Source organism: Canis lupus, chromosome 30 (assembly GCF_011100685.1).
Source record: "Canis lupus familiaris isolate Mischka breed German Shepherd chromosome 30, alternate assembly UU_Cfam_GSD_1.0, whole genome shotgun sequence".
Taxonomy (NCBI): domain Eukaryota; kingdom Metazoa; phylum Chordata; class Mammalia; order Carnivora; family Canidae; genus Canis; species Canis lupus.
This window is the reverse complement of record NC_049251.1, coordinates 27,021,099-27,034,513: the sequence shown is the minus strand read 5'-3', so window position 1 is coordinate 27,034,513 and position 13,415 is coordinate 27,021,099. Positions and strand designations below refer to the sequence as shown.

Below are 13,415 nucleotides of genomic sequence, written 5' to 3'. Positions count from 1 at the left end.
ATGTAAATTGCTTTTCTCCCTTGACTGGAATCCCCCCTCCCAAAAATTTAATGTTTCCCTGCTTTGACCTCAAAATAATATGATTCTTTATTATTCTTAGCCTTTGGTTTTTATTGTATGTGACTACATTTTATCTTTCTGCATGCTTCTAACTTTATTTTCTTTCTTTTTCTGCCTACACAGCAAGAACCGGAAATACAGGAGTAAATGTTTCCTATACTACTACTTGATTTCATCCTTAAAAATCAAAACAAACTGTGGTATTAATTGACTGTCTTTGATTTATTTAGATTGAGTGTTCATTTCAATGAAGTTTTCTTTACAACTCTCACCTCTCAGCTTTTTATTGTAGTAGCTTGACTACAAACAAAGATGATGGTATTCTTAGTAATACTGCACAGGAATAAGAGATTAGTAAAAAAAATTAGAGGGTGTAGGAAATAAACTCTCCTCTTTTTTAATTGGTGAAAGACTTTGTGTCCAGAAGCAATTTTACTATCATTTTGAAAATTTTATCTTTTCTTATGGTATTCATGTACTTTCAGGTAAAGTTGAAAAATAAGGACAATTGTCAGGTCCAGTCTATTTTGTATTCTTTACATTTGTGAGTCCTGATGATGGAATTACATAACTCTGTTTCACACATCATCCGAGATTGAATCAAATTATAGGGGTGTTAACTGGGGCATATGTTTTAATAATTGAAATATAAGTAGCTGTTGGTCTGTCCTTAGACCTCAATAAGAGTTGAGACATGAATTTTGAGAACATGTTCCCTTAATCTCTGTTTTTTTTTTAACCTCTCAGTACTTTCACTGGACAAATGGCAATCATATTATATATATATTACATACATCCTCAGCCATTAGTATTTTTGCTTTTCAGAACTTGAATCTTTTTTTTTCTTTTAAAGATTTTATTTATTTATTCATGAGAGACAGAGAGAGAGAAGGCAGAGACTTAAGCAGCCATTAGCATTTTTGCCTTTCAAAACTTGAATCTCTTTTTTTTTTTTCTTTTAAAGATTTTATTTATTTATTCATGAGAGACACAGAGAGAGAGGGGCAGAGACTGTATGGAGTCTGATGTGTGGGACTTGATTCCAGGATCATGCCCTGAGCTGAAGGCAGCCGCTTAACCACTGAGCCACCCAAGCATCCCCAGAACTTGCATCTCTTTGTTGGTTGTGCTTATTTCACATGTTTTAATTAACATAAATAGGAGTAGAACATGTAATTCGGCAAATTATTTATGTGTCCATTGAATTTATATATAACTTTATTTTTATAGATATCTTTATTTTTAAAAACCAATCCTTTTTGCTTTTAAGTTCTTAAGGAGGATTTATCTTAATGAGAACAAAAATTATTCTAAAGTGTCATTTTGAAATTGGTACCCTAATAGTTCTGAAAATCAATTGTGTTTTGATTTCTCTTCTTTTATAAGTGATAGAAATGTTTGAAATGTTTGATTTGATTTAGCAGCATCTTATCTGGCAACTTTCATTCTTCTCCCCAAAATTGAAACCAAAGTGTAAACTTATATTTAATGTACCGTCCATTTGTAGAGAGTGAAACGGCTGACATATAACTGTTCAGTTGGATTATGTATTGTTTAAACTGCAGTTACTGAAAGAATAAATTGAATGCTTCTTATTTAAAACAAGCACTTAAAGAAGAAAGAATGACACCTAAAGATCAGCCTAAAACCATAGCTGACAAACTTTTCTTGTGCCTAGATAATTGAGGGTTGGCATAAATGTCACCGCATGTACAGTTTCTCTGAGAACCAAGCACAGTAACTAATTCAAGATGCTGTCTTAAATCATCACTAATAATTAGCCTTCCTTCTTAGGTAAAAATAACGATTTTTAATTTTCCTGGATATATTGCAATTTTAATGAGACTTGACTTTTGGGAAATTGTATAACTTGTTTAAATTTTTTTCTTATGGTTTACTTTTTGTTTGTTTAGCTCTTTATGTTATTAATCTTGTGATTTCCCTTTTTATAACTGTATGTCTATAAGCACAAAATTCAAGTAACTTTTTATTATTTTAGCTGAGTATCTTGTCTGATTTATTAGTTTTTGTTAAGATATCAGACAACCTTTTAAACTTTATATTATTATAGTTACTGGAAAAAATAGAATGATTGTACATTAATGAGAGGACTTGATAATTTTTTTCCATGAGTAACAAGGGTAGGCATAGATAGTTAAATTCAGGCTATTTCATTCCTTGCCTCTCTTGCTGTAATCACTTTGGTATGAAGTATTTATTATCTAAACTGTGCTGGATATACAAAAGAAGTAAGACTTCAGTCCTTAAGGGACCAAGTATATCAAAACATGTAGTATTAACACTAGAGTGTAAAAATCTGTCCTCCCAGCCCTTACTGTAATATGGGTACATTCTAAATTATTTGGGCATCTTTTCATTTACCCTATTTTCCTTTTCTCTTGAGTATTGCTCTATTCTTGACTCAGCTTGGAAAGTTACTAAATCATATACTATGTTTTCATAGGATATACTTTCCTGCTTATCCTTTATTCTCCTAAGATAATTACTGTTTACACATGCATATATATTATATGTACACACATATATATGATACATACATGAAATATATAAAAATAGTTTTTATTTAATATTCTCTTGGTTCACATGCTTATGACTATATAATATTTAAAATGTTTGTTGCTTTTTAATTTTAATTATATTTTTCCATGTTCATAGAAATACTTCATTCTCAATTCTTGCATTACCATCTCTTGAAGTAAACTTAACAATGTGTATTTGACCATTCCAAGTTGTTGGCCTTAAAAATACTTGTTATTTTACTAATAGTAATAATTCTGTGATAAACATCATTATACATATTGATTTTTCATATATTATTTCCTTAGAATTTACTTGAAAATATTGAATGCTTTTGCTAAATATTGTAAATTCCTCAAGTTGCATTTTGGGAAGGGAGTAAATATTTTATCAGCTATAATCTGGTCTTCTGCTGCCATCAGTGACTCAATATCTTAATCTGATCTCAGAGTGTAGTGGATTTTAGTCATGCTGAAAACAGTTTCTATCATGTAGTAAATATGATGATAAATTATACTTTAAAAGCTTTCAGTGGTTCAGAATACAATAGCCTGATAACTAATGAAAATGCATACACAATGGAAAGTGGGTAGTATTTCTTTTACATTGCATCTCACATCTAAATATTTTAGCATTTAAATTTCAAAGCTAAAAATAAATATACTGAATTGTTCTATTCATTTCCCATTTTCTCTTAATTAAAGAACTTAAGGTATAAATGTTAAAAGATTTTAGCTAATCCACAAAGGCAAGATGTGAAACAAGTGACTTAAATACCACTTGTCTCTGAGACTCATTCTAAGATGAGATCCCACTTCTGGGATTCATCTTCTTTGTTCTTGGCTTTTCATAACTGTCCAGGAATGACTGAACCAAGAATTTTTGGAAAATGTGTATGTAAGCATTGAAATAACAAATGTGTTTTCTCTGCTTGTGATTATTATCGATTGTTATCCTTTTAATAATATTGATGTATTCTTGGTTATAAATGTTATAGTCTTATTTATTAGTTATATTTATGTTCTGTAGTTTCATATACATTATATCATCTGATCCTTAATCATGCATTATAGATAATGTCAATAATATTCGATTAGCATTAATTATAAAAATAACTATTTTACTCATTTTTTAATGTGTGCTAATTCAAATCACAATAGTTTGGAGATAGTTGAAATGAAAATAAATGTATTTTAATGTGCTAATATTTATACTTGAATTATTTATGCTTGTTTATTGTCTTTAGCAATAAATTGTGCCAGCTATTTGAAATCTTAGAAATTTTTCATGTTTGTTAATATTGACATTATATTTTCTTTTCTTTCAAGAATATAATTTGTTACATACATGTACTTTTCATGCATGTTTAATCTATAAGACCAAATACTCAAAAGCATTAGGATCAGCTATCTTGAAATTTTATTATGTGTATATCTATCTATATAAATCAGTGGTTCTTAACCTTTGAGAAGGATCACAGACCTACTAAAAAAGTGATGAAAAATATGAACCATCTTCTGAGAAAAGTTGCAGAACCACATTTTCAAAATTTTATGTGCTATTTTAGGTGCAGTTCATAGACCTCCCAGAGTCTTTCCATGGACCCAAGGTTAAGAACCCCTATAACGTTAATGTCACACTTCATATTAGCATATGTTCGTATTCCATTAATGAAAATGCGTGATTACCTCTGGTAGATATTTTTAAACCTATGTGTTGTCACAGAATGAGATGTATTTTATAAGATCATTTAGTAAGCATTTAATACAGATTTGTCTCTTAAGGCACACTCAGAGTTATGCTGTGAATATTTTTCTAGCTTCATATGCCAATATTGTGCCTTTGTTTCTAATATTTTTTTCCCTAACTAGCACTGTTACTATAATTAACTAATATACAGTATTGGAAATACTATTTGGATGCATGTACTATGCAAATTTTGAGTCTTGTTTTCTTTTCAGAATCATATCAGAAAGTTAGAAGGAGAGACGTATCGATACCACTGTGCTATTTCTGGAAGCAAGAAGGCAATCCTTATGATTACAAATAGGTATTAACTTTAAGTGACATTTTTTTCAAATGCAAACTATATAGATGACAAGAATTTCGAAAACTAAAATGGCAGAGGACTTGGAGAACTATACTAAAATTATAAAATGCTCACTGTCATTTAGTCACAAAAATACAATCTAGATGAGTCCTTTGAAATCATCTGTTCTAACCCTCTCGTTTTGGAGATGCTGAAACTGAGACTCAGCATAGTTAAGGAGGTTATCCCAGTTAAACAACTACTGAGATATGGGGTCTAGAATAGACTTTGTAGGTGTAGTAGTCATACTATTACATGTGAATTGTAAATCCAGCTATGGAGACTGGGTTCATGAATTACTTTTTCTTACTATAAGGTTTTATTTTAGATGATTAGCATACCTTTTTTAAGGATGGTATTACATCTGTGTGTTTTTTCGAATTTTTTTCTAAGTATTTTGGGAATGGTAGATAATTTTTCCAAATAGAAGAACTTGGACTAAACCACTAAGTTTATTTTCCTGAAATTTTTCCTATATCACTTGTTCCAAAATGACTATTAAATGTTAACAATTTTCAGAACCTTCTAAGTTATATACTTTAATAGGATTAAGGCAGAGTATTTACAATAGGCAAAAATCTGCATTAGATTCCTTACTCTACTGCATTGAAATATATTTGGCTGGAAGAAGAGAAAGGAAAACTAAAATGATAGGATTCAGACTTAAACCACAAACTTTTTCAAGGAGTTAACCAGGCACATGATTTGCCCATTAAGTAAAAATATGCGCAAAACAATCTAAAAAGTGTTTTTTACTGATTGGACTATAATCATTTATTTTTTATGCCCATAATTTTGTATTTTGTGCACTAGATTAGACTCAAAACAGTGTTTATTTGTACTATATGTTGTACCTAGCTACAATGGCAATGTGTTAATTCATTTTAAAATTGTATACCTTTTATGTAATTCAAAACTAGGTAATAGAAATCGGGTTTTTTGGGTGGGTTGTTTCTGGTAATACTTAATACTTTAGAACTTATTTGATTTAAGTACTTTGTGGGAATATTACTGTACATGTTATATATCTGGTTTTTCTTCAAGTAAAATGAAAAATCATAGTAACTTTAAATCTAGTCACTTATAGAGGTTTTTTGGGAGGTAATTAGTAAGATATTTCTGACCAGTACAATTATTTAGTCTCCTTGTAGCTTTAGAAGACTCTAATAGGAAATGCTTTGACTGAGGTAATTATCATTATGCTGATCTGTTTTACCTTTAATGATTACATAAAAATAGCATTTCTTCTAAAGTTGGTGTTTAAAAAATAACTCTTTTATTGCTAGAATTATGCTTATTCATTGTAGATAGTACAGATCAAGAGTCCACAGAATTTCTTTAAAGGATCAGATTGTAAATATTTAGGCTTCAAGGGCCATAGTATGTTTCCCAACTATTCATTTCTGCCCTTGTGGTGGGAAAACATGGACAGTATGTAAATGAATGGGGGGTGGGTATCTGTTTTCCAGTACGATTTTATTTACTAATACAGGTCATAGGCTGAATTTGGCTCACAGGTTGTAGTTAGCCCACCCCTGATAAAGACAATAATTTAAAAGATGAAAACAAAGTAACCACACATTGTAGTTTGTTTAGAACGGAGCTGATTTGCACCTTTTGTCCCAATTAGCAACTAACCCTTTCATTTTTTTTTTTAAGATTTTATTTATTTATTCATGATAGACATAGAGAGAGAGGGAGAGGCAGAGACACAGGCAGAAGGAGAAGCAGGCTCCATGCCCGGAGCCCGACGCGGGACTCGATCCCGGGACTCCAGGATCGCACCCTGGGCCAAAGACAGGCGCCAAAATGCTGAGCCACCCAGGGATCCCCTCCCTTTCATTTTTAAAAATGTTTTGGTTTGAATCATAAATTATGATAACCCCTAAAAACAGCCTTTACCAGCAATCCCACCATCCAGCTACGTATGTATTTTGTAAAAACTATGTATTTCTACAGCCAGCTGCAGTACATTCAAGTATGAATTTTGTACTATGTACAAAAATACGTTAGGTATATTTAACTAACCTAGGTTTTTCACCAATGTATTATTATCATCTTCCCAGACCATTAGATAGATATTCATAGATAACATACTTTTTAATGACTGTAATATTGTATTTATGGATATAGTATGACTTATTTAAATGCTATTTATTCCTATTTGATATTCAGTTTTTCCCTCCCAGTACTGTATTATTATAAACATATCTTTGCAACTCAGTCTTTTTTCTATAGTTATTTCCTTAGGATGAATTCTTATCAGTGGGATTGCTGATTTGAAAACCGTGAAGATTTTTGAGACTCTTTTATATATTGCTAACTTGTTTTATCAGAACAAGTGTATTGATTTTTTTTACATACAACCAACAGTTTTGTTTTTTTTATTTATTTATTTTTTCAGCCAACAGTTTAACAGAATGCTCTTTATCCTGTGAGTTTTGCTAAGACTAGTGTTATTATTTAAACTTTTTTGTTCTTGCTAACTTAATGGGCAGAAAATAGTTCTTTGTTTTAATTAGCATTTATTTGATTGCTAATGAGTATGAACATTTTAATACATTCATCATGTATGTTTATTTTCTATTCCATGAGTTGCTTTTTCATATCCTTTGTTCATTTTTTATTATGTCATTCTTTTTCTTACTGAATTTAAATAATATTTTATAAATTAATATTAGCTCTTTTTACCTAATACATTATCAATATTTTAATGACTTTTTTGAGTTTTCCAATATATAGGGCTCTTAATTTTTCCATATTGGAGTTTATCTAAAATTTAGTCTGAATTGTTTCTCTTATCAGTTTTTAGAAAAAAAATACAAGTTTTCATGACCTAAATTTATCAGGCTGTATCTTCACTAGTTGGTCCTAACTCCTGCTTAGTATTTTAGTAATCTTCATTAGGAAATTGTTCTCTGAATAGGCATTTTTTTTAACCTTCTGTGTTAGTTTGTATGGGCTACCATAACAAAAATACCATAGATAGGTGGCTTAAGCAACAAGCATTAATTTCACAGTTCTGAAGCCTGGGAAGTCTAAGGTCAAGGGGCCAGCAGATTCTGTGTCTGTGAGGGCTCACTTCCTGATTCGTAGATGGCCATCTTGCTGTGTCCTAACATGGCAAAAGTGGTAAGGGAGTTTCCTCAGGCCTCTTTTATAAGGGCACTGATGAGATGATCTCATCTCATGAGGGCTCTACCCTCATGACCTACTCACCCCCAAAGGTGCCACCTCTAAATACCATCACATTGGGTTTGGGATTCAATGTATGATTTGGGAGAGGACATACATATTTTGACCATTGCACTATCAGTGTCTGACAGAAATAGGGACACAGTTAAAAGTTATATCTTCTGTCCCCTCCTCATCTAAAGGAGGGTCTGGCACATTATTAGTGATATCACAGTATACCAGATGCTAAGATAAAGTGATGTACAGAGACTCTGGAAAGGAAAAATGTCTTGGTTCAGTAAGGTGGGAACCTAGGTATCATGGGGAGTGTGTTAGGGCAGATGTGCTTGAGCTGTCTTACAGAGTATGGAGTTTTCATACCTAAATAGCAGGCAGTCAGAGGGATTAAACAGTACGGCATTTTGAACAGTATGATCATTTGAAATGGCTGGACAGCAGGATGTTGGTGGGAAAGCATTGGGAGATGAAATAGTCATAGGTATCTGCTCATGACATCTGAAGGGTATAGATTTTATCATTAATGTGATGGAAGATTACTAATTTTTTTAAAAGTATAGATATTTTATTGTTCATTATTGCAGCTTTTCACATAGAGGTATATGCACATAGCTCACACGTAAGTCTCTCTTTTTTTCACTCCCACTGAAGGTTTGTGCACGAGAACTAATATGATGATGTTTGCAGTTTAGAAAGATCTCTGGCAGCAGTTTAGATGTCGAAATGGATGAGCCTCACAGTGGAGTCAGGGAGACCAGTTAGAGACCAGTTAGTTTTCTATTGTTGCATAGAAAATTACCATAAAATTAGCAGCTTAAAATAACACAGATTTACTATCTCACAATTTCTCTAGGACAGGAGTTGGCTATGGCATGGCTGGGCTCTCTGCTCAGGGTTTCACAGGCTTAAATCAAAATATAAACTTCCTTTTTAGAAGGCTCTGGGACAGAATCCACTTCCAAGCTCACTTAATGTTGTTGGCAGAATTCAGTTCCTTGCAGTTGTAGGACTAATATCCCAGTTTCCTGGATCTCTGTGAGCGGGGTATCTGCTAACAGCATCTGGAACCTATCCTCATTTTTGCCATGTGGCTTTCTGCTTCTTCAGTTCAGCAACCAGCACTCTGGATTCTCAGCCTCTAACCCAGATTTAAAGGGGCCTTGTGTTTATGTCATGCCCATGCAGATAAACTTTTTCTTAAAATCACCTTTGCCTTATAATAAAACCTAATCATGGGGGAGAAATCCATCATATTCATAGTCATGGGGATTGTACAGGTCTATATACTAGAGGACAGGGAATCTTCGGGACCATAGTAGAATTCTGTCTACCACATAGACTGTGGCAGTGGTTCTGATAGGAAGCAGTGAGGCCTAAACTAAAAGACCAAAGACAGCCTTGAAAAGACTAGGGCTTGGCATTGATTGAGTTTAGAAGAGAAAGGAATATAAGAGGACTTTTTGGTTTGGGGCTTAAATACCAAGAGTATTGGTATTATCATTTATAGTAATTTAAGGAAAAAGATTGTTTTTGTTTCTGTTTTTAAACTTAGTGAATTTCATGTCACTTTGAGATATCATGGTAGAGATGCCTTAATAGTCCAGGGGACAGATAGAGATGTAGATTATAAATGTAGGTGTAGATAATTGGAGTTTAGATAAGGATTGGAGTTGAGATCTTGGAGATTTTCCAGTGTGTGTGTCAAATAGAAGACCAAGATTTGAGCTCTGGTAAACATGGAATGGGAAGAAGAGAATGAAAAGGATTTAGAGTGCTACGAGAACAATGTTATTATTGGCATGGTGAAGAGAAAAGAGAATGTGAAGACAATGGGAATGGTGAATTTGCATTTGACACAGTGATTTGTAATTGTTATCTGGAACTCTTAGCTCTTGTGATTCTCTTCTGGAACAGGAAGTGAAGGGATAGAATCCACTTCTTGGAGACTGTTTAGAATATGGAGTGGTGTTGAAGGATGTCACAATGATGAGAGAGCACTTCTGGCCCTTTGAAGCCTTGAACTAGGGATGATGAACTTCCTACAGTACACAACAGTCCCAAGTCAGCCCCAAATTCCAGTAGTTCCTCTGCTGAGAAATAGTGCTGGAGGTTTAGTTCAATCCTCACCCTACATCAGTCACCAGGTTCATTCAGCTCTACCTCCTAAGCATCTAGAATCCACCTTGCTCTCCTCCTTTTTCATAGCTACTGTCCTAACTGAGGTTCTGTTCCCTGATTGGACTATTCTGTTAGTGTTCTACTTTGATTATCCCTTCTCTCCTCCCTTGGCCACTAGAGCTGTGACTCTAAAATGGAAACTTGATCATGAAATTTCCCATTACCTTACAGATTTAAAGTCAAGATGTACTAAAATTGAAAAAAAAAAAAAACAAAAACAAACCAACAACAAAACAAAACAAAAAAACCCCAACAACAACAACAAAAACCCTTCAAGATCTGGCACTAAGCTAATTTTCTCACCTTTGTGTATATGTAATATTCCAGCTATAGACCTCTACATTCCTCAAATAAACCCTCCCCTTTTGTACCCTCCATTATGTTAGTGCTCTGCTCCCTTTGTCTGGACTATCTTTTCCCTTTCCCACATAGAGAACTCCTTTCTTTCAAGAATCAGCTCTTATACCACATACTTTACCCACATAATCAGTCCCTCTTTCTTGTGCTCCGGAATAATTTTCTGCACACTGTCCTTCTGCACTCATCTTATTTTGCTGTCAGAATATTTACATGTTTATTTCCCTTCTAACCTATAAGTGCCTCTCAAGCAGAAATACTATCTTCTTGGTTTCTCTAGCACCCTGGATATTTGTAGAATTAACAATTCCTTTACTTTCCTAGTTATGCTTTCTGTAATCAGAATCAAGTATGGTTATATCAGTAATTAATCTGAATCACACACTGGAAAATCAGTGTGGATGTCCTTTAAGGATTCCGTGATTTTTCTTTTCTTTTTCTTTCCCTTCTGCCTCCTTCTCCTCCTCCCCACTCCCATCTCCTCCTCCTTGCTATTAAGTAAAATGGGATACTCACTCTGATACAGTACATTAGTGTTAAAGTGTTCAAACCTGATATTTAGTAGTAGGCCTAAAGTGAATCTTTGCTGACATTTGAGGTTTGTGACATTTCCTGCACATTCTTTCTTGACTGGAAGGCATAGATGATTGACAGTAAAGAGCAATTAATAATTTTCCAAGTAAAACATTTTCAGGGGCTTCTGCCTTTATTGCTTCCCAGATGAGAGTACAGCCTGTTCCTTATGTGTTTCAAAGATGATTTAAGTTTTTCGGTCAGTTAAAAAAAATGACACTTTTCTGAATTTTGCAAGATTGGCAGAAGGGGAACTTTTGAAAGTCTGCTGTGTTAGTTGGTAGGTGCCATATTTTCTCTTTGACAGTTACCTAGGCTTTTTTTTTTAAATGTAAAGCATATTTGTTTAGTGCCAAGTTATATTATTTACTGAATACTGCCTGTGCCATCCAGCAAAGTGAAATATTAGAATAATGAACTATCTTTATGACTACCTGCATGCTTTTGTTTCCTTTTGAAAAACAGGCGAGTGTTGTGTATAAATGAAGTTGAAATCCTAGGCCATATGTCCATAGACTGGCAATGTCCATTTGAAGATTTTGTATTTCCTCCCAGTGTCCATGGAAACATGCTAAAAATTCCAGTCAAGGTAAAAAAACATGAATTACATGTTTAGAGCCAAGACTTTGTTAATTGAGTGGAAACCAGTGCTTTCTGGCTGTCTTTTACAGCTAACTACACAAAGTGTTTGAAGGATCATTGTGATGATGATTATATTATTGTTATTATAATATGGTGAAATGTAAGGAAAGATGTATAGTCAATTTATTTCTGTGCTGTATTCTTTTGACAGTCTTTGATTATGTCAAGTGTCCAGTAGAAGAATTAAGATGTGGATGCTTCCTTTTTGTAGAGTAAAGCATTAGTAAATAAGAATTATTATTTTTTTTACTTCATATGAATAATTATTCTGCTGTAATCTTAGATGCTTTTTGGAAGATTCCCTTTTTAAGGCTTTTAGGAGATAATTACAAGTATATCTGAAACACTCCTGTTTTAACACATTTGGCACTTACAAAATTTAAGTGCATTAAATGTACATACATTAAATGTATTTACTTAAATGTAAATACAATTTAAGTATATGATAATACTTTCATGTCTTCCCTTCTCATCATTTTCTTTTTTTTTTTTTTTTTTTTTTTTTTTATTTATTTATGATAGCCACACAGAGAGAGAGAGAGAGAGGCAGAGACACAGGCAGAGGGAGAAGCGGGCTCCATGCACTGGGAGCCCGACGTGGGATTCGATCCCGGGTCTCCAGGATCGCGCCCTGGGCCAAAGGCAGGCGCCAAACCACTGCGCCACCCAGGGATCCCTCTCATCATTTTCTAAGGAAGAACTTTTAATTACATAGCAAGTGATTAACAGAAATGATACCCCAACCCTTTGCATAGTTCTCAGGCTTCACTTTACTTTGAAATGTATCATTTTTCTTATATATATTATAAATTTATTTTCACCCCTTTAAAAAAAAACTACAAATTGTCATTTTGAGGGTGGTTATTCTTGGAATGTGTATTTTCTCCTAAACAAGAATGATACCTGTTATTGGAACTATCTGAAAAACATTTATCATAAAACTTAATAGAGATGCAGGTACTATTATCCTTTAATTTATGTTTTCTTTTCATACAAATTTACAAATAAAAGAACTGTAGAACAATACCATTTTGCATTTCAACCTTACCTCATTGTAGAGCGTTGAAATTGAAAGTACCCCTTGGTATATGAAACATAGTTTTCAAACCAGGGAAAACTGTGTCACTCTGCATATATATTACTGTCTCCTCAGTTATCACTTTTCTTTCACATCAGTGGTGAGAATTGACTCAATGTGTTTTACATTATATAAGAATTTTATCTACCAGCCAAGGAAATGAAGGAAGGGTTTTTTGATTTGTCAGATGTGGTGAGTTATCAAGTGGTGTTTCTGTAGGCTATTTATCATAGCCTGTAGAAAGCCATTATTTTACCCAGATAGATGTGTACTCATCCAATTTCATAAATTCTAACAACTCACATATGGAACCACTATCCTTGTACTGAAATGATTTAGTTCTTATCATACCTGAATATGGATATTTGGTTAGTCTGTTGGTTATAAAATAGAATTGACATTTAAGCATCCAATTAAGGGTTTGATTTTTTTTCTTCCCCAGAATAATTTTTCTGTCATTGTTTCTTTTGAAACAGGAGCAGGGACTATTCCACAAAAAAGACAGTGCTGGTTATGGCTACCGGAGCATTTACCTGCAGGACGCCGCCACAGCAGAGGTAAACATTGACTTTACAGAATGCCTCCTTTGTTGTTAGCTGGAAGAATTTTTTTAATCTGTTATACTGATTATTTCTCCCAGAAGATTTTCCAATTTTAACTCTGGATGGATATATTAGCTTAAAATAATATATTGTGGGCTCACTAGGG

General features: G+C 33.3%; 1 protein-coding gene across 4 annotated transcripts in view; it reads left to right on the top strand.

Annotated features, from left to right (window-relative positions):
• The window catches only part of VPS13C (vacuolar protein sorting 13 homolog C), a 169,144-nt gene that overhangs the window by 153,513 nt on the left and 2,216 nt on the right, over positions 1-13,415 (top strand). For 2 of the 4 annotated variants that reach the window (XM_038580596.1, XM_038580597.1), the window contains 3 exons: positions 4,560-4,648; positions 11,453-11,576; positions 13,184-13,264. In XM_038580596.1, the coding sequence (XP_038436524.1) occupies positions 4,560-4,648; positions 11,453-11,576; positions 13,184-13,264 (294 nt within the window). Of the gene's footprint in view, positions 1-183; positions 329-1,738; positions 1,855-4,559; positions 4,649-11,452; positions 11,577-13,183; positions 13,265-13,415 lie in introns of those variants that run through there. The other 2 variants (XR_005381733.1, XM_038580598.1) reach the window with 2 other exon arrangements.